The sequence below is a fragment of the Pteropus vampyrus genome, unplaced genomic scaffold (genome assembly GCF_000151845.1).
Source record: "Pteropus vampyrus isolate Shadow unplaced genomic scaffold, Pvam_2.0 Scaffold72, whole genome shotgun sequence".
NCBI lineage: Eukaryota > Metazoa > Chordata > Mammalia > Chiroptera > Pteropodidae > Pteropus > Pteropus vampyrus.
Window position 1 is genome coordinate 1,501,595 of NW_011888853.1, and position 18,260 is coordinate 1,519,854.

The following is an 18,260-nucleotide window of genomic DNA, read 5'->3' on the forward strand; positions in this document are numbered from 1 at the left end:
GTCTATTCTCAGGCCCTCCAACTCCCCTCCCTCCACCTGCCAGGCACGTAACCTCCAGCCACAGCAGAAGACACTTTCCCTCGACTCCATGCCAGGCAGCATACTCTGCGTGAAGTCCCAGGTCATCAGCCCGTCTGGGTCTCCCCTGCCCAGCCCGACGACCGTGTTTGACTAGGCTCTGAGTCCCCAGTGCTGAGACCTGGTTCAGAGACACTTCCAAAGACCAAAAACCTGGGGAAACTCAGCAGGCAAGTCTTCCAATGGGTGCGACTTTGCCCGGCACCCACCCCACCTCTGTGCCCATATGGGCAGGACAAGGGACAAGGGCGGGACTGGCCCTGAGCCCCACGGCAGCCCCACCAAGCACACACCATGGTGATGTATTCCACTTCCGCCTTGTCCTCCCGGGCAGAAGGGCAGAGCTTCGTGGAAGTCTTCTTCCTGGAGGAGCTGGGGGCGGTTCCAGTCTGCTGCAGAGTCAGGTTGGCATAGCAGAGGTCGCTCTCCAGGGGCTGGAGCACCTAGGACAGATATCTCAGGTGCCTCTTCTGCAGAAGAACACGCGGCCTCTGCCTTCCTGGCCCCCCCTCAGCTTCCTCTGCCACTCCCACCTCTCAGTCTCCCGTGTCTGCCCCCTCTCTGCCTTCCTCCCTTCTGGCTGCTTCCAGCATCCCCCTACCCCCCTCCATCTTCCCAGGCCATGTAGCAAGGCCGTGAGTATATGGACACTTGGGCACATGGGTCTGTCTGGTACATTTGAACTTCGGTACTCGTGGGAGATGGAAATGAGGAAGGAGGAGAAAGGAGCTGTCTGGTGTCTCTGGTCTGACACTGGGGACTCTCACCTGCTCTGGGGATATGCCAGCAGCTGAAAGACAAAAACAAGCAGAATTAGAAAGCCCATTCTGGGACTCACAGGGGCCCCCAGGTCTAGGGAAGCGAAATGTGGAAGAAAAAGGGTGAATTAGGCTCCAGGCTCAGATAGAGGAGACTTGGTCTAATTCTGACTCTTCCGATGACACATTCTGTGACGTGGGGCACTCCACCTCTCTAAGCTTTCATTTCCCCCTCTGCCCATCTGTTCCCCACAACACAGAACTCCAACAAAACTGATTCAGTGGCCCTGCAGCCACCGGCTCCCCTGCTGGAAGTTTCGCCTATAACTCTACCATTTCTCTACCTGATTCGTCACTCACGCCTACCTCCCCCAGCTACCCGGGCCGTCTAATCCCTCCTTCTCCAGCTCCCACTACCCTTGATTTATGACTGTCTCGTTGCCTTTGTCCCGCCGGGTTCTGGTCAGTCTTCAGTGCGCTGTGGGCTGCTGGGTGGCTGAGCCTGCCCCTTCCTTGCCTTCCTAGCACCTGGCTGTGCCTGGCACGTGAATGTCCCCATCAGTAAAAGCTGTCTGCGGAGGCAGGATTGCTTCGAGCCGCCCTCCAAATGGAGCATGCGGGCTGGGTCAGCTCAGGATGGGCCAGCTTTCAGGTGTGCATTGTTTCTTTCTGCCCTTGGCCCTCCCTCTGCCCCCTGCTTTAGAGACAACAAAGAAGCAAGACGTTTTTCCCTCCGGTTTTTAGTTTCGAAAGTCTCAATACCAAGAAGCACAAAAAGTATCTAGAACTTAAGTCACAGACACTACATTTGAGAGAAAATGTGATGAACAAGAGTCAGGCTTCCTCCTCAGGGACCGCAAGATCCCCCAGGATGTGAGGGGGAGGAAGGCAGGAGAGGGTCCACAAGAGTTTAGGTTCCAGTGGGTTCCAGGAAGGGGAGAGGGTGCAGTTCTGTGAGAATGTGGAAGCGGAGCCAGACAGGAAAAGGGTTTGGTTGAGGCCAGACCTCGCAATGAATGAGTGCAGGCTCACGAGGGAAGAGGTTTTTCCCTAAAGAGCAAATTTACACAAAAAAGGAGGTCCGCTTGAGCAAGGGCTGGGGCAGAGGAGAAACAGAAGTAGTAGTCACAAGGAATCTTTTAAATCCAGACGACTCTGTGTGTGTGTGTGTGTGTGTGTGTGTGTGTGTGTGTACATGTGTGACATGTGCATGCACGCATGTGTGTGCATGCATATGTGACCATCATGTGTGTATGTGCACATGTGTATATGTTCTGTGTGCATTTTTGTGCATGTGTGTGCATGCAGATGAGTACACATTCGCGCATGTGTGTGCATGTATGTGCGTGTGTGTGTGTGTGCGCGCGCACGCGCATGTGTGTGCATGTGTGTGCACACTTCTTTCTACCCTCATGTCAGCCCAGGACCTCCTTGGCAACCACATGGATTCCACTAAAGTGTATGAGAATCCTAGCTCGGCTGCTTCCCTAAAGCCACTGCCCTTTCTGCCACCAAGAGCCGAGCCAGGAAACAGAGAGGGAGACGGGTCGGAGAGAAGAGGCAGACAGCGAATGCCAACGCCTCCTGGGTTCAGCTGCCAGTGGCCTTTGGCCAGATGGCTCCTGGATGGCAATTCTAGCCACGAGCCCCTGACACTACCACCCAACCTGGCACCAGCCCAACCTCAGCCAGGTCTTCTCACCTTTCTTCTGTCGCTTTGCTGTTTTCCAAGCCAAGACTGAGGCCGCCACCAAGAAAAGCAGCAACACGGCAAAGACGAGGGGCAGGAGGACACTGAGCTTCATAGAGTCACTGCTGGAAACAACAGGAGACACCCATGCACCCTGGCTCACCTCCCGCCTCTGGGCTTTCTCCCATTCTCCTGGTTCAGGCCACGCGTCTTTGGCGTGTGGTATCTAGCCTGGGAACCCCCACTCCTGGGTGCCCTCAAAAATGGTTTTTAAGAAAAAGCAAAGGAGGGTTCCACAAGGTAGTTTCAACGGGTCGAGAAGCCTATGAGTGACACAGGCACCGAAAAGGCCTCCCTGATACTACGCTTATCCTCTGTCCTGGGTAAATGGTGTCCACCAGCCCATAATTCACGTTCACCTGGAACCTGTGAAGGTGACCTATTTGGAAATAAGATCTTTGCTGACATAACCAAAATGAAGTCACACTGGATTAGGGCGGACCTAATCCAATGACCGGTGTCCTTGTAAAAGGAAAATCTGGGCACACAGACACGTGCGTGGGGACGGCCATGTGAGGACAGATGCAGAGACCACAGTGACACTGCCACAAGCTGAGTAATAGCAAGGATTAGCGGCAGCCACCAGAAGCTAGGGGAGAGACTCGAGACGGTTTCTACCTTTGAGCCCCAAGGAGCCAACCCTGTCAACACCTTGATTCCAGATTTCTCACCTCCTGAGCTGTGAGAAAATAAACTCCTGTTGCTTTAAGCCACCCAGTTTGTGGTATTTCATTATGGCAGCCACAGCAAACTAATACATCTTCCTGTAGTTCATCATCAACAGAGCAGCCAGGGGAATCCTTTTAACCAAAAGGTGGAGCACATCCCCCCTCTGCTTAAAATCCTGCAACAGCCCCACTTCATTCCAAGAAAATGGCCAAGGCTGACGATGGCCTCCACTCCCCCAAAACCCTCTTTCCTCATTTCTTACAACGCCTACCCTTGCCTGCTCTGCTGGGAGGGAAATGACCAGGGTCCTTATGAGAAGAAGAGATGGGGACACAGACACACAAAGGGGAAACCATGGGAAGACACAGGAAGACGACGGCCATCTACAAGCCCAGGACAGAGGCCCAGGAAGAAAGCAGCCCTGCCGACACATTGATTCAGACGTCCGGCCTCCAGAATGATCCAGACACAAATGCCTGTCGTTTAAGCCGCCCAGCCTGTGGCGCTTTGTTACGCGGCACGAGCTGACTGATGCAAGGACGGTCTCGTATTCATCACCAGTCACAGGAATTTGCAGAATAAATCCATCCATCGATTAATTAATTAACTCTGTTGGGTAAGTGCCTGGAGGGCAGAGAGCTTGGTATTTTGTCCATCCTCCTATCCCTTTTATTCCTTAAATCGGTGATAGGGTGAGCAGGTGCTCAGTCGTTTTCGTTGAATAAATGAATGAATTATCCATCCAATGCTGACCAAAGACCCGAACTGGTAATTACGTGTGGCTTCGATTGATAAGATGAGGAAACTCCTCAGTTTAGAGGCCAAATGGGAGAGGGGACAAGAGGGGTCCCTGGGGTACAAAGATCGGGGATCCTTCACTGGGATTCTGTGGGAAAGCCCAGCAGTAGGAGATCACAGCAGACCCAGAAACAAAGCCAAGAGGGCCAAGGAGAGCGGAGGGAGGGATGAAAGGGGCCTCTCGGCTTCCAAAAGCCCTTTGGCTGCCTGGCTGGGCAGGGCGCTGAGAAGCAGGGGCCGGGCTCGGCTTCTTCCTCTGTAAAATGGGACCATGTGCACCTGCCCATTCCTCCTCACAGGGTGGCCATCGGCAGGGTCGAAGCATCAGCAGAATAATGGACAGGAAAGTCCTCTGGGAGCTGCAGGTGCTCTAGCGAGACGAGGGACCGTCAATATCACAGCTGTGGCCCTAATAGTAATTAGAGAAACAGGACTTCCCCAGGCCCTCCCTGTTCTCCAGAAACTTGGACCAAGAGCCATCCCTGAGGCCCCACGACCCCCAAGCCCACACACGCACTGGCCATGCCAGCCGCCCTGACTGCCTGCTCGCCCATCTCCTGCACCCTGAGCTCCGGGGCAGACGCTCCATGTCTGTGTCTCCGGAGCTCAATGCAGTGTCAGGAACGTAGAAGATAACTCAGTGCAAACGAGATGGATGAGTGAATGAACCAACGAACCTGCAAACTGCACTAGCTCCAGGATACAAGATCCATGGGCTCCGAGGACACCGTGTGGCCTGAGAGCAAGTGGGAAGGGCCGCCGGCCTCCTGGCTGGGCCCTGGGACTGCAAAGGGTCCCGCATCGGAGGAGTTTGGGACAAGTGGGCCACAGGGAACTACACATCCACGCTGACTTACCTATCAACGGAGTGGTGGCTGCTCACAGTCGGGGAGCCTGTAGTGCCTTCTGGGGTGACTGGTGCTGTGAACACGGTGGCGGTGATGGTGATGGTGGTGGCGGTGGTGGTGGTGGTTGATGCTGTAGTTGTTGCTTGGCATACAAACCAGATTACACTCTACTCTGCCTGCTAACCTGCCTGCAGCCTGCACATGGCTCCGAGCCTGTAGGGTGGGCTGCCCTGGCTGAGGAGCCTGGAGCAAGGCCGTGGGAAGGGGACCACGGTCTGGTCCGCTCACTACTCCCTGGCCGCTAGAAGACTCAGAGGCAAGTGGGGCTGGGCACAGGTCCAGGGAGGACATTGAGAAGGCCCTGGAAGGGTGAGGGGCCCAGGATTGCCTCAGGTCAAGAGCAGCGGGAGCAACTGAACTTTAAACACTCCTGCTGCTTATGACAGGGCCTTGACCTCCGACTTCTTTATTTAGCAAGGACAAGAGCAAAATGAAGGCTTGCCAGATACCCAAGATCTGTGACATCTAAGGTCGGGACCAGGCATGAACACAATCACAATGATCAGGAAGAGCCTTGACTTTGGACAAGTTATTAAGCTTCCACAGTGGGGAGTTCCTTCTCAGAAACCCTGTCGGGATTCCACGAGACAATGAACGTGCTGTGCTGTGCGGGTATAACAGACCTCCCAGGCTGCAGGTGCGGTGGGGGCTCTGTTGACTGTGTGTCCCCTCCCCCCACAACCACCACCACAAGTGCCCTGTGAGCTGGTGCTGCCTGTCCAAGGGTCAGCAGAAGCAGAGCCCAACTGATACACTTGTTCAAACCAAGATACTCCCAGGAGTGTCTGCATTCTAGGAGGATTTAGGAAAAGCTCATCATTAAACCCAGATATATAAATGGATCACGATGGGATTTCAGGCACCAGGAAGGCAGCCCTTTGACCTCTGAGGACTTTCCAGACGTCAGGGATTAACCACAGCTCCCAGACTGTGCGGGGCCTCTTTCTCCCTGAGACTGGCCATGGAACAAGGGGTGGGAGCAGCAGCTCTGAGTCCCAGCCCCAAACTCCACAAAGATCAGGCCACCAGGGCACCAGGGGTCCCAGGAAAGCATTGGAAGGAATTGGGGTCTCTGGATCCCATGGAAGAGGGTCCCTTTGGCCACTGGGCTGAAACTGGGGCCATCACCCCGATCTCTGTGGGCAGTTGACTCGGACACTGAGCTGCACAGAGAAAAAACATCTGCCCAGACAGGCTTGATCCCATCGTGGGGGAGCCCTGGGAGCCACGAGAGCATCCGAGAGAAGGCCTGCCCCCCTCGATCACAAACAGTCAGTCGGGGTCCATGAGACCTCAGGATTCGACACCCTCTGACAGTTCACGCTGAATGAGTTAAGTCACTGGAGAGGGACCTCAGGGACCAGGACAGAGCAGGCCCTGAACAGACACAGCCACACTTACACATCCTCTTACCTGGGCCGATGGTCACTTTAACAGTAACCCCAGGATCCACTCCGGTTCTCTCGATCCCACACCAGTAGGTGTCTGCATCGTCCAGCCTGAGCTCCTCCATGGTCACGGTGAACGTGAAGTTTCCCTGACTGTCCATGATGGACACACGGCCCTTCCTCACCTCCCGCTCTGATCCAGTGGTTTGAACAAGGATCTGGCAGCTACCCCAAGCAGCTCCTCGACACCACCACTTCCTGTGGGTCTTCCACTCTGGATCATAGCGACACGGCACAGTCAGGGAGCCCCGTTCCATGCCACTCACTTCCTCTGGACCCGTGATGGGATTTGAGCCTCCTGGAAAACACAAATCGGGTACCTGTCACCTCCCCCTGAGGGCAGGGCCCAGCCTCCTGCACTGTGAGTAGCTCCAGTAAGTCCAAGGGCCTGAGGGGTTGAATGGAGTCAAGGAGGGATTAGTCTCCCACAGACAGACCTTTTGTCCTTCAAAATTCCACTGGGTCAAAGCCACAGGGAGACTCTCCTACGGGCAACTGCAGGTGTCAAAGAAAGAAAAATGTCGGCACTGGCCATTCACCCTTCCCCGCTCCCCACGGCCGATGCTTTCTCCAAATTCCCAGCCGTGCGCTTCTGCAAGCATCGCTGCGTTATACTGGCCTTTTCACAGGAGGATGAATACTGATCTTTTCATTTTTCTGGGGTAGGTAGAAGTCCGGATTTTGTGTGAAACTTCTCAGTTTTAAAACACTGGCTTATTAGGCATAACAGCGGCAAGTACAACTGGACCACATCAACCCCGACTCTCGGCTGGACCTGTCGTCAGCGCTCAGTTCCAGATATATTCAAAAGTAAGGCTGTTTTAATCACTTACACTTTTTTTATGCCATGAATATTGACTTATTCAAGTTTTTTTTTATTGTTCTCGAATCGATTCTACTATTTTGTTTTTCCCCAAGATTGATCAGTTTTACAGAGGACTTACTGGCCTATAGTTCTGCAATTAGAAAGTATCCTATAATTAAAAAATTCATATCTATTACAATTACACATTACTGTTTCATTATTAAGCACTATTTCATTATTATTGATTATTTGTGCCACCAGATTTCCTCCTTCACGGTTTCTCCTCCCCCTCCTCCTCTTTTTCCCTACATTAAACCAGTTTTGAGATTTATTCGGTAACTGTTACTGTCTTTATATTCTAAATTATTGATTTCTCATATGTGTGATTTTATTCCCCTTATTTCCTTGAGATCACCACCTGTTATCTTTCCAATTCTCTAAGTTAAAGACTGTGATCGTTTTCTTTCTTTCTAAAATTAACTGAAGCATGCTTAAGACGAAGAATTAACTTTCGTACATTTTTTAAATTGAGATATATTCACATACCATAAATTTTACTCTTCTAAAGTGTATACTTTGGTGGCTTTTAGGATATTCGCAAAGTCATGCAACCACTAGCGCTATCTAATTTCAGAATATTTTTATCACCTCGAAAGAAACCCTTCCCCCTTAGCACCCCACTTCCTTCCCCACTGAAGCCTTTGGGAACCACCCATCTACTTCCTGTCTCTGTGAATTTCTCTACTCTGGACATTTCATGTAAACGGAATCATACAATGTATGACCCTTTGCACCTTGCTTCTTTCATGTAACATATGTGTTCATCCAGGTCCATCCAGGTTGTAGCTTGTGTCAGTATTTCGTTCCTCTTATAGCTGAATACTATTCTGTTGTATGGACAGGCCATATTTTGTTTATCCATTCACCCGTTGATGACATTTGGTTGTTTCCACATTTTCGCTGTTGTGAATAATGCCACTATGCATATTCCTGTACACGTTTTTGCTTGGATATGTGCTTTTAGTATTTGAGGGTATTTACCTAGAAGTGGAATTGCTCAGTAGTAGGGTACTTCCATTTAATTTCGGGGGAAACTGCCAGACTTTTCCTTAACAATTTGCTTTTGAATACAGCTTTGGCTATGTCACGTAGTTTTGCTATACAGTGTTTTCATTTTTATTAACATGTAATGAGTCTTCGTATTTGTTTTATATTGTCTGTAATCAGATTAAGTTTTTTAAAGGATTTTCTCCTCCCCCATCTCAAATTTTAGTTTTCTGTTAACCATTTTCAGGTGCATTTTTATTTCCTGTAAATACTTTTTAGGTTTATTCTTTTTTGAATGTTTAGCTGAGCGTTGTCTTTTCTTTGAGATACACAAATTTTTTCATAAGTAGCAAAAGAAAATTTGAAAACTCGTCTTTTGTCGCAGGGCAGTGTGTCATTGTCTTAGTTCCCTGCGGATGTCACAGAAAGTAGATTCGAGTGTGCGGCCCATTTTTGTCCCTCGCCAGCATCTACCTGGTAGTAGTGCAGGTCTATCTGTTTGTGTTCAATAGTCTCCAGCTATCATTACTTTGAATTTGGCTTTGCCAGAGATTCTGATAGTCTACAGTTTTTATACACAATATATAAATATTTATTTAAAAACTAATGTCCAAAATATGTTAAAAAAAAAAAACTCCTATAACTCAAAAATAAAAATAAAACAGCCCAATCTTTTAAAATGCAAAAGACTTAACGGACACCTCACAAAAGATATCCGAATGTCCACTGACACGTAAAAAGTGTTCAACATATTAGTTGTCAAGAAATGCAAATTAAAACTGCAGTAAGATACCACCTAAAACCCACTAGATGGCTCAGATTTAAAAAACCAATGTCACAAATGTTGGAGAAAATATAGTACAACTGGAATTCTTCATCCCTTGCTAGTAGGAATATAAAATGATACAATTACTTTGGAACACTGGGAAAGTGTTTTTCAATTTCTTATCAAATGAAGTATGCATCTACCCTACCACTTAGCAATTCCACCTCTAAATATTCATCTAATGTCCACCAAAAAATTTTCATATTAGCTTTATTCATAATAACCACAACAGGAAACTAAACAAACAAATAGTGGCATATTCATAACAACGGCATCTACGGAAGGTCAGAAGGAGTGAACTAGTGATACACAAAACAGCATGGATGAATCTCAAAAACAGGCTGAGTAAAAGACAGATGCAAAAGAGAACACATTTTATTATCCTATTTATGTGAAGTTCCACAATAGGCAAATTGATCTCTAGTGATAGAAGTTACAAGAGATTTGTCGGTGGGGAAAGATGGGGAATGGTACTTGGGAACTTTCTGGGTGATGGAAATGTTCTCTATCTTGATAAGAGTTTTAAGTTAAATAAATGCATTTGTCAAAACTCATAGAACTGTACTTAGAATCTATACATTTCACTGTATATAAATTATACCTTAATTTAAAAGAATCTTGTGGGATACATCTAGAGTTGTGCTTAAGGACATTTTATAGCATTAAATGCATATCCTTGAAAAGAAAAAAAGGACTGAAATTTAATAAGTCGAACATTTATCTCAAAAGTTAGAAAAACAACAGAAGGAAGAGTAGGAGGAAAAGAAGAAAGTAGAAGGAAGGAAATAGTGAAATTAAGAATAAAAATTAATAATGTACAAAAAATACAATGGAGAAGATCAATAAAGCCAAATGTTGCTTTAAAATAAACAAACAAACAAACAAACAAACAAATAGCCCTAGCAAGCTATTTATGATAGAAAGAAGAAGATCTAAGTAATCAATATTAGAAATGAAAAGGGGGACACCACTATATACCCTACACATATTAAAAAGATAATAAGGGGAGAAGATAATAAGGAGATAGGACAATAAAATGATAGCTAAATAAATTTATGTCAATAAATTTGAAATTTTAGATGGGTTAAACAGATTTCTAGCAAAAACAATATGCTAAAGTTAGCACAAAAAGAAATAGAAAACCTGAGTAATTCTACAACTATTTAAATAAAATCTATTTAAAAAAAAAAAGAAAAACTCCACAAAAGAAAACTCTTGATCTATACAGTTATCAGTGGAGATATCTAGTAAACAAGGAAGAAATAATGTCTATCTTACAAAACATTCCAGAACAAAGAAAAAGAGTATGCAACCCAAGTTCACTTAATGAGAGTATCATAATCTCGATGCCAAAACCTGACGAGGGCAGAGCAAGAAAGAAATATTATGGGCAAATGTCGCTCATGAACAGAAACGCAAAAGTACGAAACAAAAATCAGCAAGCTGAATCCAGAGATATATAAGAAGGATAATGTATCATCACTGAGGTGGGTGTATGCCAAGAACGCAAAATGGTTTGAACATTAGAAAATCAAGTATAATCTGGGTATGTCACATTTATAGAGTAAAGGAGGAAAATCATATGATCATCTCAATAGATACAGACAAAAGTACTTGATAGAATTCAACACCCATTCAAGATTTTTAAAAAATTCTTAGCAAAATAAGAGTGGAGCTTCTTTTATCCGATAAAAATTATCAAAAATCTCAGCAAATAACACAATTATTGTGAGACATCGGTGCGTACTTTATGATAATGCATTAACCTGGACGTGGATGCTTTATCCACTTTTCTGTATGTGCATTATTTTCTGTAATTAAGAAAACTTTTAAGAATACCATAAACGAACAGCCAAATTATTCTTAACAATGAAATACTATAAGAATTTTAAGTGAAATCATGACTAAAACATGACTTCCCAATACAGATAGTAACATGACTCCGGAAGTTCTCATCAAGTAGAGAGACAATGAAAAATATAAAATATGTAATTACTGTGGAGGAAATGATGACATTTAGAGAAAATTTTTAAATCTTAACTTAAAAAGTATTTTAATTCATAATTGAACTTGAGTGGCTAAATACAAAATAATATAAAAAAATCAAAAGCTTTCCTATAAACGTGACAGAAACAATCAAGACTCATAGGAAAAAAAACAAACAATGACATTTTACTAAGAGACATAATAGGTGTAAATAAACAAAGCACCGTATTATGGCCCTTAATAAAAATGCGTATATGGTAAAGCATCCTCTTCTTCCCAAAAGAATTTATAGAAAAATCCAGAATATTATTAGAATATATTCATTTTTAGATAATCTCTGATAAATGTGTGTGTATGTGTGTGTTTACACACTAAAGATTATCTGAGTAGATAAACGGATGAGAATTTCTAACAAAATAAAGATGAATAATGAGGATGGACTTGCCATGCCAAGTATTAAAACAACATCCAGCCATAAGGAAGAAACCAGCTTGGAAATCTAACGAGAATAGATAAACACATCAAGAAAACAGAGTCAATAGCCTAAAAACAGACCTGACCTATTTAAGAAGTTTACATTTACCACAGAAGACTAAAGAAATAAGCAGAAAAAGGAAGGATTAGGACCTAAACATTGCTGGATGCTGTCTGGCTCTCCGACTGCTCCATTTAGGTAAATTCAAGGAGATTAAGGAGATCAGTACAATTTGCTGTTTTTAAACTAGAAGAAAATAGAAGTGAATCTTTATAAAATATCTGAATGGTGTAGAGAACTTTCTAATGGATGACATCACACAAGAAAGAGTTAATAAATTTGACTATATACGAATGTAACACTTGGACAAACCAATAAAAAAAGACTAAAAAGGCAAAAAACAGACTGGGAGAAATATTTAGAATGAATAATGTAATAATGGATTCATATCTTTTCTCTTTACAAAGAGTGTATGTAAGAAAGATATTAAGATATTCATTTGGAAAATCGATAAAGGATAGGAAGAGGCAAATTGCAAAAGAGGAAATTCGGGTACATAAGAAAATTCGAAATGTTCAATTTAAATAATACAGCAAATGAAAAAACTTTTAAGCGATATCATTTTCGCTTGTTTTATTTCCGAGTTTTTATGACAAACATATTGCTGACGTGGCTGAGGTGATATAGGCACTGTGAGAGGCTGTTGGTAGAGATGTAACCAGTTCAACCATTACAGAAAGCAACACGGCAGTCGTATGTACCAAAAATAGCTATGCCCTTTGCTCCAGCAATTAAATTTCTAGGATTTGGTCCTCAGGAATAATCTGAGAGGCAAACAAAAATGTGTGTGCGAGTATTCACTACATAATCATTTATACTAGCAAAAATAAAGGGAATGAGGTTAACATCCATCGATTAGGGAAATAATTAAGCATATAATGAAATACAGCGCAGACACTGTTAATTATACCTAGAAATGTTTTTAATTATGTGGGCAATTCTCATACGAAGTGAAAGTGGTTTTTTTTTTTTTAATATCATTTACAGTCTAATCTCAACTAACTTTAAAAATATGCATAGAAAAGAAGATGAAAAAAAGCCAAAATGTTAACAACTAGTTGCCTTGGCATTAAGATTATGAACAGAAGGTTTTATTACTTGTCCTAATTCTTTATTTTTGTCTGTACTTTTCTAAGAATCAACAATGAGCATTTATTACTTTAAAAATCATAGGGAAAAATACGAACTCCTGGACAGGGCTATTCAATGGTGTGATAGGCAGAATAAGGCTTTATTCTGTGACTATATCCCCTAACCTGGCAAAAAGGGACTCTGCAGATGTGATTAAATTAAGAATCTTGAGGTGGAGAGATTATCCTAGCCTGTCCAGGTGGACCCAAGGTAATCACAGGGTCCCTATCAGAGGGAACCCAGAGGGTCAGTCCGAGTATGTGACACGGAGGAAGAGATGAGAGAGAATGAGGCCACATGGAGGAATACAGGCAGCTCCTCGAAGCTGGAAAAGTCAAGGAACCAGATTCTCCCTCTTAAAGCCACCAGGGGAACACAGCCCTTGTTGACCCATTTTTAGATTTCTGACCTATAGATTATAACGCTATAGATTTATGCTGCTTTAAGCCACTAAGATCGGGGTAATTTGTCCCAGCAGCATTAAGAAACTCAGACAGATGGCCATTCCATCCTTAGCTGTGCTGCTAATTCGTCTTCCCTGAGCGTTTAGTTTGGGGCCTGACTCTTGAACCATCTGTTCTACCCACGGCTTGGACCTCTCCGTCCAAGCGCCCGCTCCCCATTGACCTGGCAGAGCACCTCTTGACACAGCCCTGAGCTCCAAGCAGCAGCACCCTCACCAGGCACGGCTACTCACAGCCCAAAGGAGGGACTAGAAACAATCCAAGCTCAATAGAAAGCTGAGCCCCAGGGGAGGTGATGGATCCCGTCTCCAGCCCAGCACAGGACATCAGCTAGGCTCCGCTCTGGGTCCGCGCATCTGGGGTCTTGTCCAGCTCTGCCACCACTTACAGAGCAGTTAAGTTGGACAAGGCCACTCGTTTTTCCCCGAAAAAAAAGTCGGGTGATTAAAAATCTCTTCCTTTTCACAGAAGACCAACGCTATAAAGCCCAGTGGGAACTTTCCAGTTGATTTTTTTTTCATGTGCACTTTTAAAACAATGAGCTCTTTAAAAAAAGGAAAGTAGTGGCGGGTAAATTTCTTACATGTGATTGGACGTTCTGGGGATGAGGCTGGTGAGAGGTGACACAGAGGTTCTCATGCGACCAGGTTCCTCATTAACCCATCCGCTTCAGACAGATCTTCCCGCTCTGCCTCCATCACACCCAAACTGCACGCGCGCGCACACACACACACACACACACACACACACCAGCACCACTCTCACACCCGCTCACCACCAAATTCCCCTGTCCCCCCGTATCAGAAGAAACACCATCCTTTCTGTGCGTTCCCCGCATCTCACTCGAAGTTGGCTTTCTCCACATCTACACTGGAAAACACGGGGCTGTGTGTGTCCGCAAACCACCTCCAGGTCTCCCTTTCCCAGCCTTGTGGTCCTGGACACGTCATTTTCCTCCCCTAAAACCCTTGCCCCAAAGAGATAATAATATCTTCCCAACCGGCCCCTCCAGGTTATTCTGAAGCACGTAACAAAGCCACGTGGCCTTTCTGTTCTTCAGACGTGCCAAGACCAAGCTCATTTCTACATCAGAGCCTTGCACTCGCTGTTCCCTGTGCCCGGAAAGCTGTCCCCGATCATAAGGACCTGCCCTTTCTCGTCTTCTGGGTCTCAGTTCAGACATCTCCTCCTCAGAGGGCTTCTTCCAGCCCATCTAAACATCCCACTCGCCCCACCCGAGTCTCACTGTCAAGGGCACCAGCTCTGCTTTCCAGCACGTGTCACTTCGTTTCCATTTCTACGGCCGATGGAATGAATGATCAAATTAAGAGTCACGTAAGAGTCGCAAACCATCGAGGGCTGTCTGGTTGCCGTGGACACCCTCTTCCAGGGCCTCACATCCACACACATGCCAAAGGTGACCCGAAACCTTCTATCAGGGGACCACTACTGCTCCCAATTCTCCTGTCTGCTCTTCAATCATTTTCTCACTCAGATCCAATCCACATAGCACACAAACCACCCTTTCAAAGGGTGCTCAGTGGTTTTCAGGACATTTACATCACTATTACCTCCTTCCAAATTTGTCATCCGCCCAAAAAACCCTTACCCATTAGCAGTCACTCTCCCTTACTCCCTCCCCCGGCCCCTGGCAACTACTGATCTACTGTCTGTCTCTATGAATTGACACATTCTGAACATTTCATATAAATGAAATCATGCAGCGTACGGCCTCGTGTGCCTGGATTCTTACACTTAGCTTCACGTCTCCGAGGTTCATCCATGTGGTAACATGAGTCAGTACTTCATTTTTTTTATGACTGAATAACATTCCGCTGTATCAATATATCACATTTATTTATCCATCCGTCAACTGACGCATATGTGAGTTGTTTCCATTTTTTGGCTATGATGAATAATGTCGCCACAAATATTTGCGTCCAAGTTTTTACATGGACGCATGTTTTCAATTCTCGTGGGTTTTTACCTAGGAGTTGAATTGCTGGGTCTCGTGGTAACCACGTATTTAACATTTTCAAGATTGTCAAATTGATTCCCAAAGCGACTGCACCATTTTACATTCCTCTCCAACAAATGTTAACAGTCTCAATTGTTCAGTTCTATGAAATTAGAAAGAGAAAGATTTGGTCTGGGGACCGGGGTGATCACAGCAGTCACATTGTTTCCTCTTCATTAGACACATTCACTCATTCGACAAATACTATTTGTCCAATCTTTACCTGGTATGGTTGTGGGTGCAAGAATCCCTGCACCCTATCAAAGTGGGGGAAGGGAGGGGACAGTCAGTGGAGAAAAATAATGCGAGGGAATTGCTACTTTAATTAGGGTCATGGATGAAGGCCTCGGTGAGAAGCAAAGACGTGAAACATTTAAGGGACTGGAGCCTGTGGCTATCTGGGGAAAAGCATTATGGGTAGCGAGAACAGCAAGTGCAAAGGTCCTGAGGCAGGAGTGTGCCTGGCATGGTCAAAGAACACCTAAAAGGCCAATGGGGCTGACGCGGGTCAAGCCAGGGGGAGCAGAGTAGAGAAGAGAGCAGAGAGATGATGTGTTGGAGGAACCCAGAGGGTGAGTGCCTTGCAGCCTCTATAAGGACTGTGGATTTTTACTCTGAGTAGGATGGGAGGCCGCTGGAAGGTTTTGACCAGAGCAGAGACAGAATCTGGCTTACGTGTACAAAGGACCATTATTGGATATGAGAGAAGAGATGGATGCCCCCCACCCCAGGTTTTGCCCGAGCACCTAGAAAGATGGAGGTGCCAAACACAAAGAAAGGAATTGGAGGGGGAAGATGAGGTCAGGTCACATTCGAAATGTCAACATCTACGTGGAGATGTTCAATGGACAAATTAGAGAAAAAATTTAGAGTCCAGGGGGGATGTCCAGGCTAGGGATACAAAGTTGGGAATCATCTGTATAGACATGGCGTTTAAGGCCACAAGAGAAGGTTAGATCAACAAGGAGGTGACTCTAGATAAAGAAGAAGCCCAAAGACTGAGTCCTGAGCCCTTCCAACATTTTAAGTCAAAAAAAAATCCCCTTAGTTTTTAATCAACATGGAATCCATCAACTTAAACTTTACTTCAGCCCATAGCGGCCCCTCGTTTCCTCTCCGTCCTACTAAGCTACCTCCTCTTGACTGTTCCTGTCCCTCGGCAACTTCTGCTACTTCTTTCTACCTCAAATGCCTAGACTCACCATTCCCTCCCTGTCTGGCAAACCTCCTGCTTTCCTTCCTTCGAAGCCCCCTCCGCCCTCACTTCTGCCCCAGAGGTTTCCCTTGGTCATAACGCATTCACAAAGGTCCGGGAGCAAGTGCTCACCTGAGTGCCCAGGGCTCCTCTGCTTTGACCGTGGCGGGGGAAGGAGCGGGGCATCATCCGTCTATTTTGAATTATCAGCCCCTGGGTGGTCAGGAATTATGCCGTGTGCTTTCCCCAGGAGTACAGACCCAGGCCCCACTCACCTGAAACCCGGAAGAGGAGGGGGAAAAGCAGTAACAGGTACATCTCTCTCCTCTCACGATCCCCGTGCGTCGAGCCCGTCAGCGAGAGCCAGCTACAGACTCGATGCCATCATCTTCCAAGCCTGCTGCTTTCACTTATTCTCACTCTCACACACTTCCTCCTTCGGGCACTTCCCACTGGTGGATCAAACTAAAAGAGGAAGGAGGTGAAATGTCACGGCTGTTAACAAGAAGTCCTAGTGATCAGTGGGGTAGCTTATGAGAAATACTTCCCCATCCGGAGCCACCGCAGTTACTCCGAAAAGAGAACCTCGCAGGGCTTCTTGGTCTTCTGGAAATTGCAGACACAGACCCACTGGGTCAGGCAGGCTCTTACTCAATCCTCCCCACTGGTAAGAAGATAGACACGGGGACCCGTCTCCATCAGAGAGTTCTTGGAGAGCCAAGGCTGACGACAAAATGCCCTAAAGCTGGAATTACAGGTGTAGCCAGATTCTCAGAAGCCCAGAAGGTCAGGAGTTCAATTGGATTAAGGGGTAAGAGAGGAGAGGAGGTATCTCAAAAATGCAAAGGCAAGAAGGGCTTACAGAAATGACCAACTCAGATGCTTATAGATTAACCATATCCTACAGATCTCTGAATGGCCTTCTAGAAACTCTTGTCACAGCTATAAGACAAATGACTTATAAATAGATAAGACCAGTGATCTGGAAATTCCTTCCCCCTTGCGGCCGGCACCCGAAACTCCCCCTCTCCATCCTGAGTCACGAGGTGCACGTGAAACCTCAGACAAAGGACTCACGCGCCCCTCGCGTGAACACCGCAGAGGTATATAAGCTGCAAGAAATCTAAGCAAGGAGAATTCGCGCTTCGGTGCTGTTAAGCCCCACGTGCTCCGCCGGCTAATAAATTCTCCTTCCTCTATCAAAGTTGTCTGAGCATCCAAATTCCTTTGTCGGATGTCCCTTCCTGCAACAGGGGGACTTGGGGCCAACGTCAGAAAGCCAAAGGGAAGATTCTAGAGCAGAGGTCTGAATAAAGAGGCTAAGTGGGTATCAAAACCCAGACTGCAAAGAAAGGGGCTCAAAGAGAAAGGAACTACCAGTCTAATGGGCAAGAGGGACCTGAGAACACACCAGAAACTCTTACTGCTATGCCCCAGCCCTCCAGGTGAGAGCCCGTGGGTATCAACACCGGCCTGAACTTCCAGCCTGAAACCTGTCAGTAACACCAAGGGCTCCTTCCTGAAGAAACCAGCTCATTGCTCATGGCTATTACACCCATCGCCTTGTAAAGAGCTGTCTGTCAAAATAGGAAGAAAGGAAACACCAGTTCTGCCTGTCTTACTCCACCTTTGTGCCCATCCCCCACCCCACCTCCCCCTTCCACCAGGATCCCAGCAAGCCCTGCAGGTGGAGCACAGAGATTAGGCAAAGGCAGAGCCTTTCTCATATTTCACTCCTGGAGCCATTTTTGCTATATGTCACATACACCCTGTGACATCTTGAAGAGCGAGTAAGTCCCAGGGAGGGACCTAAGCCCCTCACACCCTAATCGGAAATGAATAGAA

The 18,260-nt window shown here is 46.2% G+C and overlaps 2 protein-coding genes across 6 annotated transcripts in view; one reads left to right on the forward strand and one right to left on the reverse strand.

Moving 5' to 3' along the window:
* Positions 1 to 17,128, reverse strand: part of CD300LF (CD300 molecule like family member f) — an 18,729-nt gene extending 1,601 nt beyond the window's left edge. The window contains exons 1-7 of one of the 5 annotated variants that reach the window (XM_023531653.1): positions 17,067 to 17,128; positions 16,691 to 16,880; positions 6,375 to 6,704; positions 4,911 to 5,043; positions 2,539 to 2,651; positions 846 to 868; positions 372 to 521 (exon numbers count right to left, since the gene is read on the reverse strand). In XM_023531653.1, the coding sequence (XP_023387421.1) occupies positions 372 to 521; positions 846 to 868; positions 2,539 to 2,651; positions 4,911 to 5,043; positions 6,375 to 6,704; positions 16,691 to 16,733 (792 nt within the window). In that variant the 5' untranslated portion in view covers positions 16,734 to 16,880; positions 17,067 to 17,128. Of the gene's footprint in view, positions 1 to 371; positions 522 to 845; positions 869 to 2,538; positions 2,652 to 4,910; positions 5,044 to 6,374; positions 6,708 to 16,690 lie in introns of all 5 variants that reach the window. The other 4 variants (XM_023531655.1, XM_023531654.1, XM_023531652.1 and 1 more) reach the window with 4 other exon arrangements.
* Positions 1 to 18,260, forward strand: part of RAB37 (RAB37, member RAS oncogene family) — a 56,204-nt gene that overhangs the window by 17,133 nt on the left and 20,811 nt on the right. The gene's annotated exons all lie outside the window — the stretch shown is intronic.